We start from the raw sequence: 24,931 nt of genomic DNA on the forward strand, positions 1-24,931 counted from the left end.
ATTTTATTCATTATGAATTGAGTTTATCTCCTATTGTTCTTCATTAAATGTTTGAACTTATCAAAGATAAATCACAACCTGAAGATGATTTGATTCTATAATTGGAATATGTGAAATGATCTAAAACTATTCAATACTTTGTTTTTCATACGATGTGTCATCTAAAAACTTTGACATGAATTTCTGATTCTATATCTAAATATAATCTAATTTCGATGTTATTTCTGTTAAGACCCTTTCACATGTATAATAGTGGTCTACAATCCCATCATGGATATAATTCGATCTTGCCACGAGTATAATAGTAGTTTATAACCCTATCACAGGGGTTAAACATAATACATAGCCCAACCACAGATATAACAATGGCATACAACCTCACCAAGGATATAATGGTAGTTTATAACCCTATCACGAAGGTTAAACATGGTAAATGACCTAGCCACAGGTATAATAGCAGTTTATGTAACAGCCCGCTAGAAATTCAATTGTGAAATTTCTATTAACTTTACGAACCTCGTGAAAACCCCATAAATTTTCACGAATCCATTAATCGTATAGGTTTTTGTCTAACTACATAGTTAGTGTTATTATTTACTATGGTATCAGAAGTGTGTTTTTGATTATTGGAGATAGTTAGAAGTGTCAAAATGTATTATGGTTTGTGCCATTAGACTCGGAGGGTTATTTAAAGTCTTATGGCGCAATAACATTTTTTCATATTTTCGGATAAAACGTCTGTTCAAAACTGTAGATATTATTGGATAAAAATATCTTAAGCTAATTTTATGGATATTATTAGATAAAAATATTTTAAGCTAATTTCGTGGATATTATTGGGTAAAAATATCTTGAATTGATTTTTGTAGATATTATTAGGTAAGAGAGTCCTACACTCCACTCTCATTTCGGGTAAGAGAGTCCTACACTCCACTCTCATTTCAGGTAAGAGAGTCATACACTCCACTCTCACTCGGGGTAAGAGAGTCCTACACTCCACTCTCACTTCAGGTAAGAGAGTCCTACACTCCACTCTCACTTCAGGTAAGAGAGTCCTACACTTAACTCTCACTTCAGGTAAGAGAATCCTACACTTAACTCTCACTCAAGCCTCATCTCTTCCATATCTCATCCATAAGTATCTCCAGCCACCTCTCCTCATGAAATTATTTTCATTTATACTTTCTATTAAAAGAATATCAAACACTCTCTCTCAGATAGCTTTTAGGAGTTCTTTTGCATGCACATTTCAAAGCTTTTGTAAGTGTTTTATCATAAATTCTCCTTCATATAAGTTGTTCCTTTTTTAGTTTAGTTTATGTGGATATCTTATTTGTCCCATTTGAAGATCATTTGGTCAGTCAAATATTATATAAACTATAGAAAGGTCATTCTGGAAGATAAACTGGAGAATATGTTATAGTTTGGAGTTTTTGACCAAGCTAATGGATAGATATTGGTCCGAAATTTTTATGGAGTATTGTTAACATGTATATATGACTATTGGTTGAGGATTTTTGCATGATTAAAGGTTTTGATGAAATATTTTCTTAGATTTAGAAACTTAGAAACTAGAAGAGGAAAAACAGTTTCTGTTTTGAGAAAGTTTAACTCTTTGGTGGTCTAAACTTATTCCAACGACTTTGATAATTTTATTGGAGGATCCTAAGCATCTTATATACATGTTATATTATTATTTTGAAGATATTTGATGTTAGTTTCAAAGATATGAAATTTTATGTAAAGAGATATTCAAATAAGCCAAAGCGTGGATGTTCTTGGCTAAATTTATGTTTTGGTTAATTTTTAATCATGTGATCTTGAATTAGAAGCTTATATATGTTTTAGGACATCTTTTTAAACCATCTGATGGTTTGGTTTGAAGATCACATATTTATAAGTCATAGATCAAAAGGTTGATCAAAACAAGTTGGAAACAAAAATCAATGGAAATAGCATATGGGAATTTCGGCCCTATGGAGTTTTAATAGTTGTGATTAGTTTTAAATTTTTCTAAATTGATATTTGAGTTGAGGATAAAATTTACATGAGGCATGTAAATTTTGGTGACTTTTGGAGTTAGTATGCAAAATTCTTAAGTTATGGGTAAAACGGTCATTTTCCTACATGTAGAGAGTAAAATGGAAATTTTACTCTTTAAGTTAGTATTTTATATATTTCAATTTATTAGTGATTTAGTGCTAATTTTTAAAATCACTAATTACAGTTCCTCGTGATCGCGCTTAAAGTTTTATAAGAAACGCGGAGATCGAGGTAAGTTAGCTTTTAACTTACTAGCAGTCTACTGTGTATGTGTACTAAGTAAAGGAACTACAGTGTATGTATGTGTGTTATCATATATGTCATACCATGCCAAGTTATCACGTAATTGTCTATTATACAGAATTTATTCTGTCATCAATTTTTATCTGTTACATAATATATTCTGTCATGTATTACTGTACCTTACAAGTACGTCATGCTAAGTATATCATCTATTACATGTATGTGAAGTCATGTAATATTTACTGTTGCAAGTATGTCATGTTAAATATGTTATTTATTATATGTTATGCCATGTTACGAAATGTTTCTATCTCAAGTTGGTCATGTATTTTAAGTTATGTTCAAATCACGTTATGTTACGTCAGGGTTTCAGTCATTTCGTATTCCAGTCACGTTTCATCTTGATTATTTATGTATGGGGTCACAGCAATTGTGACGTATACACTACATGAGACACAGCAATTGTGACACGTAGAATACATGGGGCTACAACAACTGTGGAGTATGTATTTAAACAGTTAAAGAATAAGTTTCCGTAGAATACATGGGACCACAACAACTGTGGAGTATGTATTTACACGTAGAATACATGGGGCTACAACAACTGTGGTGTATGTATTTACACGTAGAATACATAGGGCCACAACAACTATGGAGTATGTATTTTTCATGTTAAGTCAAGTTTGTGTAGAATACATGGGGCCACAACAACTGTGGAGTATGTATTTACACGTAGAATATATGGGACCACAACAACTGTGGAGTATGTATTTTTCATGTTAAGTCAAGTTTCGGATCAAGTTCATGTCAAGTCAAGTTCAGTTCATGTTTCAATTTAAGTTATGTCAATTATGCTATGTTGTACGCCAAGTTATGTTTTAATTACTTATGAATTTGATTATGCATTTATACTTTTACTGTCATCCATGCATCATTAGCTTGTGTGGAAGTTTTTTTGTTAACTTACTGAGATTTGTAATCAAATCTCACTTTGGTAGTCCCAACTACTATTCCCCCCGAATGGTAGATCTTGTTACAAGACCTGAAGGAGAATCAGGAGCTGATCAACTAGACACAGTTGACTAAGCGATGGTGCGACGTCAATGTTAATATAGTAGTTAACGTAAATTACTACTTGTACAATGGAGTTGCATATCTAGTACTTTTTGGATCATAATCATTTTGGACTAGTGTTGTGATCTATTCAATGGGTCTTTATGTATGAAGTATGTTTTAAGCATTTGGGATATTTTCAATTTGGTGCATAGTATTGCTAAAGAAAAAAATTATCCGCTGCGAATATTGCATAATGTTAGATGCATATTAGGAACATTGCATCTTATATGTCATGAACGGGGGCAGGTAACCTTATGTTGTATGTCTGACACTTCAAATGTCCGTCCGATCCCAAACAAAATTTGGGGGCGTCACAGTTTATAACTCTACCATGGCGGTTAAACATGATAAACGACCTAGCCACAGGTATAATAGCAGTTTATAACCCTATCACGGCGGTTAAACATGGTCTCTGTCCTAATGTGATGCTTTGATATAATATAAAGATGATATCTCATATTTTACATGCCAAAATATTTTTGAATAAAAATTTTTTTGAAAGTTTCGCTCTAATATTTTGATAACATGTTTTGATTCTATATTACGAAAGCAAATGTTTTGATTTTTACATTCTGAAAGTAAATGTTTTGTTTTGTATTATGAACTGTGTAAATGTTCATGATTACATACTAGTATATGGTGTTTGCTTACTGAGTTGTTGATAACTAATCCCTTATTTCCACAATATTTTTCAGATAATTTAAATTTTTCAACTGAAGATCAAAATTATGGAACATGGGTGTGATGAGTTAACCATAGTAGATTAAGTATAGAAGGTTTATATGAGTATTGGTGAATTCTATTAAATAATTTTATCATTTTCTAATGATTTGGAATTTTGAGAGGTTGATTATATTGAGGTAATTGGTTTGAAATAATAATTTTTATATGGCATTGAGAATTGGAGTTTATAAATATATTGATGGAATGTGAGTTTAAGTGATAGAGAGTAACTCTTTTATCCATCTGGGACCAGGGTGTTACACGAGACTCGTTCTTGTCCGTTTTCACAACTATTCTCAACTCATATTATCTTTTTAAATTATTACAATTTTTTCAAATTCTTACACAAAATAAAATAAATAATTTATTTTTTTCAAATTTCAAAACTAAAATAATATTAAAAACATATATTTTATCAATATTTTATTTAACTTTCAACTTTTTTATCTTAATCTCATCTCATCTTATCTGCGATAATAGAATTCATTTACTTTTATCAACTAATAATAATTAGGAAAATGCTGCTGTGACACCCCAGTTGTACTGCTACAGCATACTGCTGCGTTTTTTTTTTTTACTTAGTGATTTTAAATATATTAATGTATTTTTTATTTAATAATTAAGAAAGTGATTAAAAAATGTAAAAAAAAATTGAAAAAAAAATAACTAAGCTGTACGCCAGCAGTATTCTTGCAACATAGTAGCCGCATCCTAAGAACACTCCCAATGGCTCTTGTAAAATGCATTTTCCTTCCAAATATAAATAAATGTTTTTAAAATGCTACTCTATTAGATTTTGTATTTTAAAAAAATTATACATTTTGCTACAGTAATCCCTCTACATGTAGAGGATCTTATTCATCAAATGTAAACATTTTTAATTACTTTCTCTTTCTTTCTAATGTGAATTCTCATTTCTTCCTCATATGTAAACTTTTTTAAAAATATTTGAAATGAATAAAAAAGAATAAAAAGTATAATATTTAAATGATATGAAGGAAAAATAGATAAACTGATGTATAATAAATTATAAAAATAAATATATAAAATAAAAAAATAAATTTTAATGATATATTTAAAAAAATAAGATAGAAATGTCATTGAGCGTACTCTAATAATTAAGCAAATCTTTGTAAAGGAATCTTACCATACACGTTTCATTCACGTTTTATTCCCTTGGCATTAGGCTGCAGGGTTCAAATTTTAAGAACAAATATGATAAATATACGATATTTTCATAACATTTTATAATAATATTTTTTAATAAAAAATATTATTATAAAATACGATATAAAAAAAATACTATTTCATAAAAGTATTCTCATTTTAATCATGTGTTATAAAAAATATTATGAAAAGTGATTTTTTCCGTAAGGGCAAAAGATGTCTTGGATAAAAAAATGGTGAAAGTAGGGGTGAGTTCGGTCCGGTCCTGTCCGGTCCGGTCCGGGGAGGTTTTGTGGACCGAACCAGACCTATTCGGTCCAGGGTTTTCCCACCCTGGACCGGACCGAACTCCATTAGGACCGGTCCGGTCGGTCCATTCGATCCAAGGTTGATTTTTTTTTTTTTTTTTTTTTTTTTATCTATTGACATTTTTTTTAATATTTATGTAATTATATTGTAATATATTTAATATATATACATATAGTATTATATATATATTAGTAATATGCTAATACTATTAGTCTATTAGTAATAATACTATAACTAATAAATATATGTAATATTAACTATACTATAACTAATAACTATATGTAATAATAGTAATAGTGATAACTATATATTTATGTAATATGCTAATATTTAATGACATTTTTTTTAATATTTATGTAATTTTATTGTAATATATTTAATATATATACATATAGTATACTATTATATATATATTAGTAATATGCTAATACTATTAGTCTATTAGTAATAATACTATAACTAATAAATATATGTAATAATAACTATACTATAACTAATAACTATATGTAATAATAGTAATAGTGATAACTATATATGTAACTATATGTAATACTAATAACTAATACTATTAGTCTATTAGTACTAATAACTATACTAGTATTAATAACTATACTAGTACTAATACTATAACTAATAACTATATGTAATGATAGTAATACTATATGTAATACTATATTAAATAATAGCAATACTCTTATTACTAATACTCTATGTAGTTATAGTGATTTAATACTAACATATTATATATTAAGCTAACTATACTAATACTATTATAAATTTACAAATATATGATATATTATAATTTATTCTATAACTTTTATAATATGTTAATACATTAATATATATACTAGTATTATATATATATATATATATATATTTTTGATCGGTTATACTAGTACTATATATTATAGTTAATAGTTATACATTAAAGAATATAGTAACACATTGATACTAAATATATATAGTTATAGACTTATAATGATTTAGTTATTATGAATTTATGATTAGTATAACTATATAATTGTATTAGTATTAGACTATTAATAATTCAATTTGGCTATATTATATTAGTAATATTAGTTATGTTGAATCAATTAGTTAGTATAACTATACATAGTATTAATTATAGTGATTAGTATAACTATATAAATTATATAATAGTATATTAGTATTAATAGTAGACTATTAGTATAGGTCACTATAGCTATTGTTGAAGTATTAGTTATAGTGATTTAGTATAACTATATTAGTATAACTATAGTCTATATTAGACTATTAATATTTTTTTATACCATATATAATTATATAATTAATTATATACAACTATTATATAAATAATATTTTTTTTTTATCTCTATTCGGTCCGGTCCGGGGTGAAAAACTCCCGGACCGGGACCGGACCGAATATTTTCGATCCCTTAAAAATGGGACCGGACCGGACCGGACCCAATTCGGTCCGGTCCGGTCCGGTCCAAACAGTGCCAGTCCGGTCGGTTTTGCCGGTCCGGACCGGCCGATGCTCACCCCTAGGTGAGAGACCCAGAGCTGACAGCTGTCATCCCATTCCATCCCATCCGTACCATTTGTGGTGTTTGGCCAAAATCTCAAAATCATCAAAGAGTTTTGTTATATACAAATACAGTTGCGCACTAATATATGTATCAATATTGATTTATTCATACTTAAGATTTAAATGAACACTATTTTTAATAAAATCTATTTTTTAACTAATCACATCATATTAATATACAAATTAATATACAATTATACTTATAACTATATTTTTCGCCATCAATTTTCTTTCAAAAACTTCCCTCCTTTTCCTTTTCTAAACAGTCCGACCCCACCGCCAGGCCCACCCGGTTCTTTACTTCTTTGTACCCTTTCATATTTTTAGAACTGTTTAATACTTTATATCATATTACGGATTATTAACTATTGATTCGATATGGATAATCAGGTATTAACTAATAAAATATTTTATTTATTAGTCCGTATAGATAATATATTTAATAAAGGATTTTTATGACATAATCTAATTTAAAAAAAATTAAAATTTAAATATTACAAATTAACTATGAAAATACTTTCAAACCAGTCGGGCTATCCAACCTTAAAAAACACCCCTTCAATGACAGCCTTCCACATAAGTTGTTTAATCTACGTATCACGTGCCTGCCAACAGCTGATAAAAAATCATAAAAAGCTCTCCAATTTTTCTCCCTCTTTGATGGACTCTGATAAAACCCATCTGTGTGTTCCATCTGGAGATTCAAAATGAGGGGAACAACCCATGTTCCATCTTGACTAGGAACCCATTTGCTCCATATTAACAGCCCAGATCATTATCATCTTCATTTTTTATGAAGGCGTGAGTTTTGAAAGCCACCATGCTGCAAGCAAAGCAACTTGGCTCCTCTGCTCCAATGTTTTTTTTCTTTTGTTTGTTTGAAGCGAAAATATTCATACTCCCATCATTGAACTCAGGTTAAACATTACATAGAACTAAAACTATAATCAAGATGTTTTCCAAACTTAAAACCCACAAATCATATCATGATTCAGCCAAAACATTCGCTCTTGTGGAACAGACGGATGAAAACCTTCAGCGGTACTTAATCAAGTAAAATCTGAGTTGGTGGCAGGAAGCTGGGGAGTATGGGATACAAAGGGAGTTCTAAGTAATGCGAGGAAAAATTCGAGAATGTCGACAAGTATTACAAGCGAACAAATGAAAGCTGGGCTGGTCATCTAGATGGGAAGGGGTTTCGGTGCAGGGGAAGAAGGTATTCGGATAGGTTTTAATCAGGTGTGGTTTTCTGTAATATTTATTTACAGATTTTCTACGTGTTTTAATATAAGAGGAGGGCTGTTATTTAAACAACTTCAGTTGGGCTGTTCTGAAGAGGTCCTCGTTAAATATTATCACGTAAATAATATAAATTATGTAATTTATATACCGATTTGATAAAAAAATAACTCTTAATTATTATAAAAAATAAAACTCATAATTAATAAAATAATGAAAAAATTTACTCTCTCTAAACCCTTTTTAAATCTATTTGTCTCAATCTCAAAAAATAAATAAATAAATAAATAAATAAATAAAATAAGAAGAAGCTTAGGGATGAAGCTTCCCTCTCTCTCTCATGGATTAGAAGTCATAATAAAAAGTTTTGATACCGGTTTTTTTTTTTTTCAATTTGGGGACAAAAATTGCCAATTTGCCACTTTCTAAATGCTATTGAACTATAGAACTATATATAATAAGGAGCGGAGCCACAAAATGGTGGGCTGGTATGTCTCAGAGCATTGACAATGGCCTAGCCAAATGTCAATACAAGTCTAAACTTTAACTAGATATGAAAAAAAGCTTCTACATTGAACTAGTTGAAAGTCTAAAACTCAACACTTGAGCTACAGTAAATTAAGGGGGCTCTCCATTGTTAAACAGTTACTATTCAACCTCTATCTAATTATTTTATTCTTTTCGCCAACCTCTTCCCCTCTCTTTATCACATTAAAATAAATTACCACTTTGAAATAAATTATATAAGTACTACATTGAAATAAATTACCACATTTTATTTTTTAATAAAATTATTAATTAATATATTAAGTGTATTTGTATAATAAAAAAAATTAATCAAATATTATTAAAATATATAATATTATATTATTATTTTACATTTAAGATAACTAGTCTAATGTGGATTTATTTAGCTAAAAATTGATATTATGGCCAAAATGTGAGATTCTAGCTAAATTTTAGACTTGACAATAATTAGGTCATTGCCAATGCTCATATCCCAAGTGGCATGTGAGGTCCATACATCGCTCACTTGACGGAGTTCCTAGCACCACACGTGCTACTCCATTAAATTTATGGGCATCATACTCGCAAAATTTGATGATCCACACCCATTCACAATCGGGTGTGGGAGCTATGCATCTAAGCCTAAGCATCGGCCAAGTCGGAATTAGTATGACCAACTTTCAACTCCGACTTCAACTTCGACTTTGTTGGAGGTCGGATTCGACCTCTGACTTCGACTCCCACTTACACATCCTCCACTCCGACTCCGACTTGTTAGAGCAGAGTTTGATTTTGGGCTTTTTTTTTCTTTTTTTTTTTTCCTTTTTTAACTTCATATTTGGACCACTTTTTTTAAAAAAAATATGTAGGCTTTCAAATTTCAATTTTTTCAAAAATTACAATCTAAACTAAATAATTCACTTTTGATTATAACAAAAATTACAACTAACTAAAAACAAATACTAACTAACATACTTTCAAAAATTACCAGTAAAAATAAAAGCGTGCTTTCAAAAATTAAAAAATAAATGAAGCCGTTTTGACCATTTTGAGCCTATTCTTCTTTTCCTAAACCCTAAATTAAATTTTAAACAAATTTTAATCTTTTAAATTTTTTTTTATTACTAAATGTAATTCTTTGTATTGATTATTTAAATTTTGACCATACGGTGGTGGAACCAAGAATTTTTCTGAGAATGAGTCAAATTTTCTAATGTGCGACACATTGAAATTTAAAAATCGTAAAAATATAAATATATATAAAATTAGATCTTGATACTTGCAATATATATATATAAATAAAATTCTAAAAATAAAATATCTTAATATATGTTTAAAATTTTTTATGATAATGTTTCATGAAATAATATTCATTTATGATTATTTTTATAATGTAATATTTAGAATTTATTTACCTCATATAAACTATCAAGTGATTTGTTAGAATGTCATCTTTCATTTTAGTATATATGTAAGCTAGTTTATTGACTTTTATGTAAACTCTAGATATTTTCATGTCACATTAAGCATATAATATTATAATAGAGACCCTAAATAAGATTTTTCTTCCTTAATGAAATCTAGAGGATAAAACCTCTCAACCATTTTCCACATAGATCACCAATCTTAAATGAGTTTGTTTTTTTTTTTTTGGTATCTTTTCTTTGGATTCCAAATTAAAAAGTCTAATATTATATAACAAAAAACTTTGGGATCTATATTAGTAAGTTTATTATTTCTCCTAAACTTAGTTTTAATTTAATTTTGGTGAGACCACACTTTTGAAAATAAATAATATATATGTATTATATAAAATTTTGAGACTATAGGAAAAAAATTTGAAAAGACATTTCTAAGTATATTAAAATTTTATAGAATATATAGAGATTATAAATTTTTTGGGAGGGCCATTTTCTATATTTATAAAATTATGAATAAAAACTAAGCTATATTTTTATTATTACATGTTATTAAATATTAACTTAGCATATTTTATAGTAATGTTTAACTTATTATTATTATAATATTATACATTAATTTAATTATTATATATTAGTATTACATGTTAATATGTTCTTATGCATTAGTGGCTTAGTGGTTATACATTATTAGTATTACATGTTATTATAGATTGATTACTATACATTACTATTAAATGTTATTATAATTTAATATTTATACATTAGGGTTATATGTTATTATAAATTACTAGTACATGTTATACATTAGTATTAAATGTTATTGTACATTAGTTATTATATATTAGTTCTACATGTTATTATATATTACCAGTATTTAACTCACTATATAAGTTATAGTTATATAAAATATATATGATTAATGTATTAAAAAATACATATATTTTAATAAAAACATGTAAAATATTGGAATCAGAGTCATAGGGTACAATCAAATCAGAGTCAGAGTCAAAGTGAAGTCAAAGTCGGCACCTTGCCACCTATGAGTTCAACTTTTTTGAGAGAAAAAAATCCGACTCCGACTCTTATTATCAGAGTCGGATTTTCAAATTTTCTCGGCCCTATATAATGCATCAATATAATTCTTCATGCTTTCTAGACCCTTGAGAAGTTGTGATTGAGTCGCTCCTTTGTTTAGACATATCTTATTGGTTTTCCTAAAATTCTAAATTGATGTACCATCTTATCGAAGTCTGTGAAGTAGGAGATAGAGATTTCTTCAACCATAATGATTGATCTAGCACTTGTACAACCCCATCCATGACAATCTCTCACAACTGTCAACGAAAAAGAGTGAGGGCTAGTTTGGGTACACTACTATTTATTATTTTATCATTATTTTTTATCTATTTTTAATATTTTGTACTACTATTTACTACTATTCAATATTTTTTTATTACTATTCACTACTTTATACTAGTAGTTCAAGAATGGAATGAAGATGTTGCAGACCAGTCACCTTAGGGAGCTATTCAAGAGATTCGGGCATGTTGACAAAGTTTGTGGATGTCAAATTTGTTCATGTTACTAGGAAATGAGACAGCTCATGGTCTAGCTAGACATGCTTTGTGACGCCCCCAAATTCCGTTTGGGATTGGACGGACATTTGAAGCGTCGAGACATGCAACACAAGGTTACCTGCCCCCATTCATGACATATAAGATGCAATAATCCTAACATGCATCTAACATTATGCAATATTCGCAGCGGATAATTTTTTTTTCTTTAGCAATACTATGCACCAAACTGAAAATATCCCAATACTTAAAACATACTTCATACATAAAGATCCATTGAATAACTAAGATCACAGCACTATTCCAAAATAGTTATGATCCAATAGTACTGGAGATGCAACTCCATCGTACAAGTAGTAATTTAACTACTATATTAACATTAACGACGCACCGTCGTTCAGTCGACTGTGTCTAGTTGGTCAGCTCCTGATCCTCCTTCAGGTCCTGTAACAAGATCTACCATTCGGGGGGAATGGTAGTTGGGACTACCACAGTGAGATTTGATTACAAATCTCAGCAAGTTAACAAAAAACTTCCATACAGACTAATGATGCATGGATGACAGTAAAAGCATAAATGCATAATCAAATTCATAAGTAATTAAAGCATAACTTAGTGTACAACATAGCATAATTGACATAACTTAAATTGAATCATGAAGTGAACTTGACTTGGCATGAACTTGCTCTGAAACTTGACTTAGCATGAACTTGCTCTGAAACTTGACTTAACATGAAAAATACATACTCCACAGTTGTTGTGGCCCAATGTATTCTACGTGTAAATACATACTCCACAGTTGTTGTGGCCCCATGTATTCTTCACAAACTTGACTTAACATTAAAAATACATACTCCACAGTTGTTGTGGCCCCATGTATTCTACACAAACTTGACTTAACATGAAAAATACATACTCCATAGTTATTGTGGCCCCATGTATTCTACACAACTTGACTTAACATTTAAAAATACATACTCCACAATTGTTGTGGCCCCATGTATTCTACACAAACTTGACTTAACATTAAAAATACATACTCCACAGTTGTTGTGGCCCCATGTATTCTACAAAAACTTGACTTAACATGAAAAATACATACTCCACAGTTGTTGTGGCCCCATGTATTTTATGTGTAAATACATACTCCACAGTTGTTGTGGCCCCATGTATTTTATGTGTAAATACATACTCCACAGTTGTTGTGGCCCCATGTATTCTACACATCACTATGCAGTTAAATACATAGTCCACAGTTGTTGTGGCCCCATGTATTCTACATAAACTTGACTTAACATGAAAAATACATACTCCACAGTTGTTGTGGCCCCATGTATTCTATATGTAAATACATACTCCACAGTTGTTGTGGCCCCATGTATTCTACATAAACTGAATGTACTCAAGATGAAACGTGACTGGAATATGAAAGGACTGAAGCCCTGACGTAACATAACGTGACTTGAACATAATTTGAAATACATAACCAACTTGAGATAGTAACATTTTGTAACATGGCATAACATATAACAGACAACATATTTAACATGACATATTTGTAATGTATAGTAATACATGACAGAATATATTGTGTAACAGATAAAAATTGATGACAGAATAAATTCTATATAATAGACAATTACATGATAACTTGGCATGGCATGACATATATGATAACATACATACATACATTGTAATTCTTTTACTTAGCACACATACACAATAGACTGCTAGTAAGTTAAAAGCTAACTTACCTCGATCTCCGCGTTTCTTATAAAACCTCAAGCGCGATCACGAGGAACTGTAATTAGTGATTCTAAAAGTTAGTACTAAATCACTAATAATTTGAAATATGGAAAAATACTAACTTAAAGAGTAAAATTTCCATTTTACTTTCTACATGTAGGAAAATGACCGTTTTACCTATAACTTAATGATTTTGCATACTAACTCCAAAAGTCACCAAAATTTACATGCCTCATGTAAATTTTATCCTCAACTCAAATATCAATTTAGAAAAATTTAAAACTAATCACAACTATTAAAACTCCATAGGGCCGAAATTCTCATATGCTATTTCTATTGATTTTTGTTTCCAACTTGTTTTGATCAACCTTTTGATCTATGACTTATAAATATGTGATCTTCAAACCAAACCATCACATGGTTTAAAAAGATGTCCTAAAACATATATAAGCTTCTAATTTAAGATCACATGGTTAAAAATTAACCAAAACATAAATTTAGCCAAGAACATCCACACTTTGGCTTATCTGAATATCTCTTTGCATAAAATTTCATATCTTTGAAACTAACATCAAATATCTTCAAAATAATAATATAACATGTATATAAGATGCTTAGGATCCTCCAATAAAATTATCAAAGTCATTAGAATAGGTTTAGACCACCAAAGAGTTAAACTTTCTCAAAATAGAAACTGTTTTTCTTCTTCCAGTTTCTAAGTTTCTAAATCTAAGCAAATATTTCATCAAAACCTTCAATCATGCAAAAATCCTCAACCAATAGTCATATATACATGTTAACAATACTCCATAAAAATTTCGGACCAATATCTATCCATTAGCTTGGTCAAAAACTCCAAACTATAACATATTCTCCAGTTTATCTCCCAGAATGACCTTTCTATAGTTTACACAATATTTGACTGACCAAATGATCTTCAAATGGGGCAAATAAGATATCCATGTAAACTAGACTCAAAAAGGAACAACTTATATGAAGGAGACTTTATGATAAAATACTTACAACAGCTTCGAAATGGGCATGCAAAAGAACTCCTAAAAGCTGTCCGAGAGAGAATGTTTGATATTCTTTTAAAGAAACGTGTAAATGAAGATAAGTTCATGGGTGATGGCTGGAGATGCTTATGGAAGAGATAAGGGAGATGATAAGACTGGAGTTGAGAGTTGAGTGTGGTTTTCTCCTACCCAAAATATTTATAAAATATTATCTCAAAATATTCTATCCAATAATATCTATAAAAATCAGCTCAATATATTTTCCAAATGTGGAGTAGACTTGGAAGAGTAAGGTGGCTAAAATCTTTCTATGTGTATTTTAAATCTCTATTCTTAAGATATTTTTCAAATGTGTATTTTGCTTAGGTGTCATGATCTCACACCTTGATTTCCTTCATAATTCCATCTAATGGTTTCTCTTTGTGCCAAGTATCTAATACTATTCATTATGTGTGGTTAAGATCTTGCCAAGTGTCCAAATAAAATATCGCTATCCTAATTTGGACATTTCACACTATGATTTTGAAAACACTGCGCTCAGTACATTTACCGAGGTTACTATTCACTCCAAAAAATAAACGTAATAAACTTAGTACTGAAAAATTCTAAATATTCAATTAAGCCTAGTGGTGTAGACTATAATGTATTATGACACTTTTAACTATCTCAAATAATTAAAATCGCATTTCTGGCACCATAGTGAGTGATAACACTAACTATGTTGACAGACTAAAATTTATGCGATTAGTCGATTCGTGTAAACTTACAGAGTTTTCACGAAGTTCCTAAAGTCAATAGAAATTCCTTAATTGAATTTCTAGCGGGCTGTTACATGCTTGTTTATTTGATCCTATTCAATTGTGGTGGGATGAATTTTCAGACTTTATCTCTCAAGCCATTTGGTTTGATAGCTGTCTATAAATCTTTATTTGTTTTAATGGGAAGTTTTATTTATAAAAAAAAAATTAATAAAACACAACCTTAGTCTTCTCTTGTAGTATGTTGTAACCTATTAGCACAAAAAAATAATGTTAGATATAATTATGGGTTGTGTAAGTGTCACACATTCATTTTGAAAATAGTGAGATTCATCATTAAAAATTTAATTTTTTCAAGTAGGTCCTATATTTATTCAATTTTTTTAAAATGAGTACGCGGCATTTACACACTCTAAAATGACAAATATTATTTCACATTTTGATATTTTACATAATATCACCAATTATGTAAACCATCCCAAATGATATGGGCACCTTGTGCCACGACCACTAGCATTGCTCCTAAATATATCATTTAAGTGAGAGATTTTTTCATGAAACTTAAATATTCTATTTAAATGTTTAAATACAATATACTTTATCATATTAAATGCTGTGAACCAATAAATTGTAAAATTATAATATTAACAGACTTGGATACAAAAAATATATACAAAAATTATGAGCGAGAAATCTAAAGTAAAAATTAATATTGATTAAAAAGAATAAAAAAAAAAAAAAGCAAAAAAAACAAAAACACGAGAAAACAGAGAAGGCTGCAGCCTGTACCTGGAGGGATGGGGTGGTGAGCGAGTCCAACGTGAGCGCCAGCGAATCTTACGGCCCTACGGGGGTAAGTCTGCCAAGAATATCTCGTTAGTTTAGTCAAATTTATCTTTACTAATATCAATTTTTTTTTTACATTTACTTATTTTATTTAAATTCAATCTTCACGTTAAATTAACTATTCATTCTCTATATAATAATAAAATATTATTAAATTAATATTTCTTTTAAAAAATTTATTTTTATCACATTTTATAATTCTATCAATTTAATATTATTAATAATTATATTATAATTAAATTAATATTAAAAAACATACTCTCAAAGGCCATTTAATCCTTTGAAATGAAAGTGTAGAATATTTTAAAATTTTAATTAGTAAAATAAAATTATAGAAATGAAAATACAAGAGTGAGAAAGTAATATTTTTAGTGAATGAAAGTAGTTTTCTATTTTTAGCAAATAACTGTAACAAAAATGTAAAATATTTTAAATTTATCCAATCTAATGTGAGTCTTTTTTACACACATAATTCAAATTTTGGCCAATATCCTTATTTGATCAAGCTAATGAGATGCTCTAACAACATTGCATTGGTTTTTTTTTTTTTTTGTTAAGCATTGCATTTGTTTATCTATATATAAATGCAAACACATCTTTATATAGTTAAATAATTAAATTAACTATATTGAATTATGTATATAAAAATATTTTAATAGCTATAAACAATATCAATACATTTTTAAAAATATACCATTCACTCATCAAATACTATTTTGTTAATTTTTTTCTCTCTCCTCTTACTCTTTCTCACAACTCTTCTCGTTCTCTCAAGAGGACAACAAAACCTTGACCTTCACCTAACGTCTTCGCCTTCATTTTATTATTATAATATATATTATATATATTTTTTATCATTATATTATATTTTTAATATAATATATAAAAAAAATTATATTTCTTTATTATTATATTTATATTATCAATGTCAAATGTATATAGTGGCAGCTCATTGCAATATATATAAATTAATTTTAAGAATAAAAATAATAATAAAATAATATTTTATTATTATTTTAACTCAAAAATAAATAATTTAATGTGAAAATTTTTCTTAAATAATAACGACTATTTTCAAAACATATGAATTTATATTTATATATAGAAAAATCAATGCTAATGTTCTAAGCGTCTATTCGAATAATGAGATAAGATGATATGATTTTATATAAAAGTCGAATAAAATATTATTATTATTTTAAAATTTAAAAAAATTAAATTTTTTATTTTATTTTATAAAAAAATTAAAATAATTATAATAAAATAAGATAACATGATTTGTGAATCCAAAAGCCGGAACCCTCTCGTCTTCGATTTCTCCGTCTTTAATAAAGAAACAAAATGTTCTTTCTTTCACGTGGGAGGATGCCGGATGGGTCTCGCAACCTTTTATTTTAATAAAATAAAATAAAATAACTTAAATTAGGGTTAAAAAAGAGGACAACTGTTGGTTCGGCCGAAAATAGTTCACTCCGTTTCCCCTCGTGCTATCGCTCGCTCTCGCTTCTTATATGTTCATTCCTTCACGGTTCCCATACTACAGATCCTGAACTGGCCCTTTTGCTTACTTTTTTCAGGTTCTCTCTCTCTCTGTGTGCTACTTTGTGATTTTGTTGGCTTTCTTCCATTGCTAAACCCGAGGGAAAGGGGAGTAGGAAAATGAAGTTCCGAGTATTATGGTTTTAACTGATTCAGTTTCAGAGTCAGTCGAAAGAGTCTCAAGTTGAGGAAGCCGCTGCTTGTCTTTTCTTTTCCTTTCCAATTTCTCAAACACAATATAGGCCGCTGTTTCATACCTCTAGTTTCATTCTGCTTACAAAAATATCCTTTCCTTTTACTGCAGTACTACCTTTTCTCGGAATCCAGCCCGACCGTAGTTTACATCTTGAAGCAGTAGTTCTAAGATCTAGTTTCTGAAAATTTTTGGGTTTTTTTTTTTCAAATATGCTTTTTCAAATGTGCTTTTTTTTTTTTTTTTTTTTGGGTCCTGTTGTTAATTACTGCTTTGTCTGTATGGGAAAAACCTTGCTGTAAAAAGTCATGTTTATGCGCTTTTGTTTTGTTTTTATTTTATAATTTGCCCAAATAGCATGTCGTTGTTTTTAACTTTAGGTAGTAATAGATCTCTGCTAGAAGTGGCATTTGCAGTCCCATTTTATAGGTTTGTACCATGTATCCCAACAATGGATTATGCATGGATGCTACTTCGGTCTCACTGTTTTTGAGTTTAAATTATTCATGCTTATGTATAGAATGTTATCCTTCCTCTGGTTAAAGTGATTGTCTTTTATTTTTATGCAGATTTTTTTGAATCTGCAGATTCTGCCTTTAACATTCACATTGCTTTTCTTTTCCTCGTAGTTCTTGTCTTTTTTCTCTCTCTTTTTTTTTTTTTTTTTTTTTTTTAATTTTTTAATTTTTTAATTTTTAATTTTTTTTTAATTTTTTAAATCGCGGCTACGGATGCATGCAGTTGTGACCATTCTTATTGACCAGATCTAATTGGCATAATGCCGTCCCCTTTGTTTTTGAGATGTTGATAACGTGAAAACATGAATTGGATTTCCACCTTTTACTGAGTTAGAAGACAAGCTTTCTGATGCTAAAGCTGAAGTGATGGCCCACGCATTATCTCTGTCCATTGGGCTTTGGGCCAAATCACATTTTCAACTTTCATAAGAACGTGGTGGTGGGTCAGGTAGGTCATGGGTTGTAGTTTTGTCGAGGGTCTGATTTGTTACCACTCGGCGAAAATTAAAGGGTAAAAAGCCAGGATTCCTGTGTTTGACTAACTGCAAATTTTAACTGTCATTAGATGGTAATTCTTTTTCAGGTTGCATTTTCACTTGTAGCTGAAGTATTTTTGTGGTTGATTGTGACTAGTTCTTGAGCGAATTGTTTGATTGGGACGTGATAGAGGTTGATTGTGATCGGTTGTACTAGAAAAATTTTAGTCTTTGTTTATTATGGCTGCTTTGTTGAACAATTTTTAAATTTTTCATTGTACTTATAAAAAAAAAAAAGAAAAATTCTCTACATTATGCTATGTGTCAGAGCATCTTATATTTTTCTTTGTAAAACAGTCTTTGTTATCAATTATTTGATGTTTAATTCTTACATGGAATTTATGGCCCATATGGCTATATTCTCTGCTGCTGAAGATGGAAAAAATGGTCATCTTTATTTAGTTGGGGAATCCATGGTGCAATTGCAAATGGTTTTTTACACTTTTAAGGCCTATGATTGTGTGATATTATGGCCTCTATCAGAGTCAATGCTTCTTTTATCTTCAGATTTGGTCTTGCTGCAAATCATCAGAACCTTGTTATATTAAGTATGGGTATGTCTTTCAACAGATGAATGTCAGATCAGATCTGCACAATTTATAAAAACTCAGCCTTGTCTAATTGCTTATTTGGCCAGTATAAAACATATACAAGCAAATGGAAAATTGTCACTGATAGCCTTTTGCATCTTGAATTGTGTAGATTGATCAATGCATGTTTTAGATTACTCGATGGGTGAGTTTGCGAGTATTATAATTGATACATGTGAGAAAGCTAATTCCTTTACCCTATCTTTTAGAATTAAATGATCGGGTAATCTTATATGTATCATGTAATTTCATTCTTAAAGCGTAAAAGCTTATTTTAGCTGTATAAAATCTTGCCTTCTTTCTAGTTTATTTACTTTAAAAATTAAAAAGATATCAATGACTCCCCACGACATTAGCTTGCATCTTGCTATTGCTTTACGTTTTGTCAAAATCGTCCAAGAATCAGAGAATGGTCACGTCTTTCGCAGACCTTTACTGGATGTGGGGCGCACATCAGGATCTTCATAGTGTGAAATAAGTGGCACTTAAGATGAAATCTTGTGGTTCAGCTACCTGAGCGTTGATTATCTAATCACTTTTTGTTGTTGTGGTTAGCTACAACTTGAGAGCTGTGGCTACGTATTCAGTTATTTTTTACTCTAGATTCTTTTTTTTTTTAATAAAAAAAAAACACTTCTAGGAACTTGGAATTTAAGTGTATTTACACTCTTCAGCTTTTAAATGAAGTCTTTTTATGAAATTGCTTAAAATCCTTTTTGTCTCATTTTATATTTCAAAGCAAATCTGTTCTTTGTATAAAATATCATTTATGTATCTTTGATGGGATGTATCTTTGAAGGTCTTAAAATCAAATCTGTATTTTATTCAATTCATTACTCAATCATTTCATTTTATTCCATTATACAGAAAAAGTTGCTTTCACTCCTTCAATGTCTGATCTCAAGGCCCCCCTGCGTCCAAAGAGGAAGAAGATCTGGGTGGACTATTTTGTTCAATTCCGATGGATTATTGTTATTTTCGTTGTTCTCCCCATCTCCTTCACCCTTTACTTCCTCACATATCTTGGGGATGTTAAATCTGAGATGAAGTCTTTCAAGCAGCGTCAGAAGGAGCATGATGAAAATGTCAAGAAGGTTGTAAAACGACTCAAACAGAGGAATGCCTCAACGGATGGTCTTGTCTGCACAGCAAGGAAACCATGGATTGCTGTTGGAATGCGCAATGTTGACTATAAGCGCGCTAGGCATTTTGAGGTTGATTTATCTGCCTTTCGCAATATCCTTGAAATTGACAAAGATAGAATGATTGCTAGAGTTGAGCCCCTAGTCAACATGGGGCAAATCTCCAGGGTTGCAGTCCCAATGAACCTGGCCCTTGCAGTGATTGCCGAACTTGATGACCTTACTGTTGGTGGCCTCATTAACGGCTATGGTATTGAAGGAAGCTCTCACATCTATGGCCTGTTTTCTGATACTGTTGTGGCCTATGAGATTGTTCTGGCTGATGGCCGTGTTGTCAGAGCTACGAAGGACAACGAGTACTCCGATCTTTTCTATGCCATTCCATGGTCTCAGGGAACACTGGGGCTTCTTGTCTCTGCTGAGATCAAGCTTATACCTATTAAGGAATACATGAGGCTTACATACAAGCCTGTTGTGGGTAATCTAAAGGAAGTTGCACAGGCATATATAGATTCCTTTGCTCCCAGAGATGGAGACCAGGATAATCCCGAGAAGGTTCCAGATTTTGTTGAGACCATGATTTATTCTCCGACTGAAGCTGTATGCATGACTGGTAGGTATGCATCAAATGAAGAGGCCAAGAAGAAGGGAAATGTGATCAACCGTGTTGGGTGGTGGTTCAAACCATGGTTTTACCAGCATGCACAGATGGCTCTAAAGAGAGGGGAGTTTGTGGAGTACATTCCAACCAGGGATTATTACCATAGGCACACTAGATGTCTGTACTGGGAGGGAAAGCTTATCCTTCCATTTGCAGATCAATTTTGGTTTAGGTTTCTCTTTGGCTGGTTAATGCCTCCGAAGGTTTCTTTGCTCAAAGCTACTCAAGGTGAAGCAATCAGGAACTATTACCATGAGATGCATGTAATTCAGGACATGCTTGTTCCCCTTTACAAGGTCGGGGATGCTCTAGAGTGGGTACACCAAGAGATGGAGGTAGTTCTTTTTCCCACTATATAGTTTAATTTATTTCCAATATTTCAATTATGTTGAATTCTGGCCAAATTTATGTTAGAACTCAGTTATATCCACGTATCATCATAGCTAGGATGACTTAAGGAGAGAAAGGAAGGGATTAAGATGGGACGTAGCTATATGAGGATGACTTAAGGAAATAAAGGAAGGGATTAAGAGAAAATATTCTTATATATCTATCCTTTAAGATGATCATGCTGGTTTTCTTTGGTGCCATCACCACCAATAATAGGAGATTAAGTAACTGGTGTATTATGTGGCTCTAATAGCAAACTGCAATAAGCTGACATATCAGGCTGTTGCTTTTTGACCCCTTTTGTTTTAGGTTGAGTGTGTTAGAAGAAAGTTTTGAATATGAGAACTTCAGAACAAAATCAACTGTACGACTTGTGTAAGGTTGTATATTCAGCCTCTAAAGTGATATTAATATAAGTGAAGATGGAGCATAGAGCATTCATTTTAAGATAAGTTAAAATGGGGTTTTTGTTTTGAGGGAAGCTGAGAGAGACATCTTTATTAAACATAGACATCATTAATTTGTAAGGTTTGGATGAAGAAGTGATGTAACTCAATGCAAGGTTTGAAATAAAGAAGAACTAAATGAAGTAAACATATTAGGGAGAAAGAATAGACATTTTGATGTCAAAATAAAACTGGGGATGGCTTGCCATATAGAATTTCCCATTAAATAGACTCACATGACTCTAGGCATTTAAAACATTCCAAAAACCCAGTATGCATATGGTGAGAATTCCATATAACGTATTCTAACAACACCCCAAAATCTTTTGTGATTCTTTTTGCATAATCTTTCGACTCCCAAAGATCCCAATTCTTATTTTATTGCTTAAATGGTTACCTATCAAAAAAAACAAAAATTATTGTTTAAATTATTTATTTATTTATTTATTTTTTATTTTAATTTTTATTTTTTTTTATAAGTAAGAAGAAATTTTATTGATATAAAGATAGGCATAGCTAAGGTACACTGGAAGTATACATGCGAATACACCGATTTAAGAGCTAGAAACTGTTGCAAGGAAATCATGGAAGCTGAGACCATTTAAATCTAAAGCAATGGCCCAACCTAGGCCCTTGTTTATGCAGTCTCAACTATTTCCCTTGTTTAAATAGTTGAGACTGCATTGAGAAGTTGACTCCCAAGAATCAGGGTAGGAACATCTTTAGCTGTGTGGTGCAGTTCTGACATTTGGAAATACATTCCCATTGCTGAATCTAATCTAGTCTGCAATGTTATCGGCTTGTGGATAATTGTAGGGTTGATGCATGCAATGACTTTCTTTTGTTTTTCATTTTGCTAAGTTGATTTATTGTTCATCAAATTCTCAGGTATACCCCATTTGGCTCTGCCCACACAGAATGTACAAGCTCCCTATCAAAACTATGGTTTATCCTGAACCAGGCTTTGAGCTACATCGTAGACAGGGAGACACACAGTATGCTCAGATGTACACTGATGTTGGGGTCTACTATTCACCAGGCCCTGTCTTGAGGGGCGAGGTTTTTGATGGTGCGGGGGCTGTCCGTCAAATGGAGAATTGGCTGATCGAAAATCATGGTTTCCAGCCACAGTATGCAGTATCTGAGCTGACTGAGAAAAACTTCTGGAGGATGTTTGATGCTGGGCTCTATGAGCACTGCAGGGTGAAGTATGGAGCTGTGGGGACCTTTATGAGTGTGTACTACAAGTCCAAGAAGGGGAGGAAGACGGAAAAGGAGGTTCAGGAAGCCGAGAAAGCTCAGCTAGAGACTGCTTATGCTGAGGTTGATGAACCAGTGGACTGATTTGATGTGAGACTTGAATTCTATTTGGTGGGTGGTCTGGTTTTAACCTGCTGATTTGTGGTTGTCTTCCAATTTCATTTCATTTCCCCTCTGCTTCTCAGATGTGGTGGTTTCCGACATACCATGTACACTGAGTTTGCTGATTTTGCTTATTGGTTATTGTGAGACTTGTAACAGATTAGATTAGACTTTGTAGCTTTTAATAAGTTTAATCTGTGCTTTCTCCCTCTGTGCGTCTGAGAGTGCATATTCAGTTCTTGCACCAGGAAGCCTTAGTTAAATTAAATTGTCACTACCATTTAGAGTAATAGGTCCAATCCTTTAGTCACCATCTACTTCATAATTGGCGTTCCAGGACATTTATACTGTCAGTAATCCTTAAAAAGGGAAACTAGCCAAACACAACTTTCCGTTTTCGTAGCAAATATTAGTTGTGAAGATACGAGGGGAGGGTGAACAAAGTCTGGTGTAATTGCAAGGAGTTTTGTTACATACAAGTACAATCGTGCACTAATCTGTGTATCAATATTGATTTATTTATACTTAAAATTTAAATTAATACTATTTTTAATAAAATTTACTTTTTGATTAATCACATTACATTAGTGTACAGATTAGTGCATAATTGTATTTGGAATTATATTTTTCCAATTACAAGAGTGCTTCTCCGAGAAAGTTGGGTGGGTCAAGTTAAATTTCTTGTTCGGGTATCTTCTCGCCTTGAATAAAACCCAAAAAAAAAAAAGAAAAAGAAAAAAATACTTTAGAACGTTCACTAAGTTCTTTTATCCTATTATTTACAATATATCATCAAATTTATTTTTTTAATTTTATATAACGATTTTTTAATTATATCATATATCAGTTTATCTATTTTTTCATTTTTTCATTGTATTATTTAAATAATCTTTTTTTTATTCTTTTTAAACAGTTTCTTTAACTACCAATAAATTTGCAATATCCATATATTTTTTTTATATTTGCAATATATTTTTATATACTAATATAATTTAATCCTATACACAATAAAAATATATATAATCCAAATAAAAATTAAAAATAAAATCAAATATGAAAACATTGGATCAAAAATATTTCCAAGATTTGTTTGGAAAAAAAATGAAATAGAAGTGTTTTAAATGATGAAAAACTAAAAAGAATTTGCTTAGTTGTGAAAATCAAAGTAAAAAGAAATATGATAATAAAAAAATATTTACAGGATAAACAGTATCTCTACATGTAGCGGGTTTGCTATAGATGGATGTAAAATAGAGGAGCACAATGCACTTGTTTA

At 30.6% G+C, this 24,931-nt stretch overlaps 1 protein-coding gene across 1 annotated transcript; it reads left to right on the top strand.

Annotated features, from left to right (window-relative positions):
- Positions 1-17,695: 17,695 nt before the first annotated feature.
- LOC122314496 (delta(24)-sterol reductase) lies at positions 17,696-23,866 on the top strand. Its single transcript, XM_043130122.1, has 3 exons — positions 17,696-17,855; positions 20,522-21,792; positions 23,182-23,866. The coding sequence occupies exons 2-3, from the start codon at positions 20,545-20,547 to the stop codon at positions 23,635-23,637; spliced, it is 1,704 nt and encodes a 567-aa protein (XP_042986056.1). The 5' UTR covers positions 17,696-17,855; positions 20,522-20,544; the 3' UTR covers positions 23,638-23,866.
- Positions 23,867-24,931: the final 1,065 nt, after the last annotated feature.

The sequence above is a fragment of the Carya illinoinensis genome, chromosome 6 (assembly GCF_018687715.1).
Source record: "Carya illinoinensis cultivar Pawnee chromosome 6, C.illinoinensisPawnee_v1, whole genome shotgun sequence".
Classification (NCBI taxonomy): domain Eukaryota; kingdom Viridiplantae; phylum Streptophyta; class Magnoliopsida; order Fagales; family Juglandaceae; genus Carya; species Carya illinoinensis.

What these genes read in the sequence shown, in the direction of transcription:
- LOC122314496 (XM_043130122.1), top strand. Translation starts at nt 20,545, where the DNA reads ATGTCTGATCTCAAGGCCCCCCTGCGTCCAAAGAGGAAGAAGATCTGG. An exon ending in GGGTACACCAAGAGATGGAG is followed by an intron (nt 21,793 to 23,181) that starts GTAGTTCTTTTT and finishes TCAAATTCTCAG; the next exon opens with GTATACCCCATTTGGCTCTG.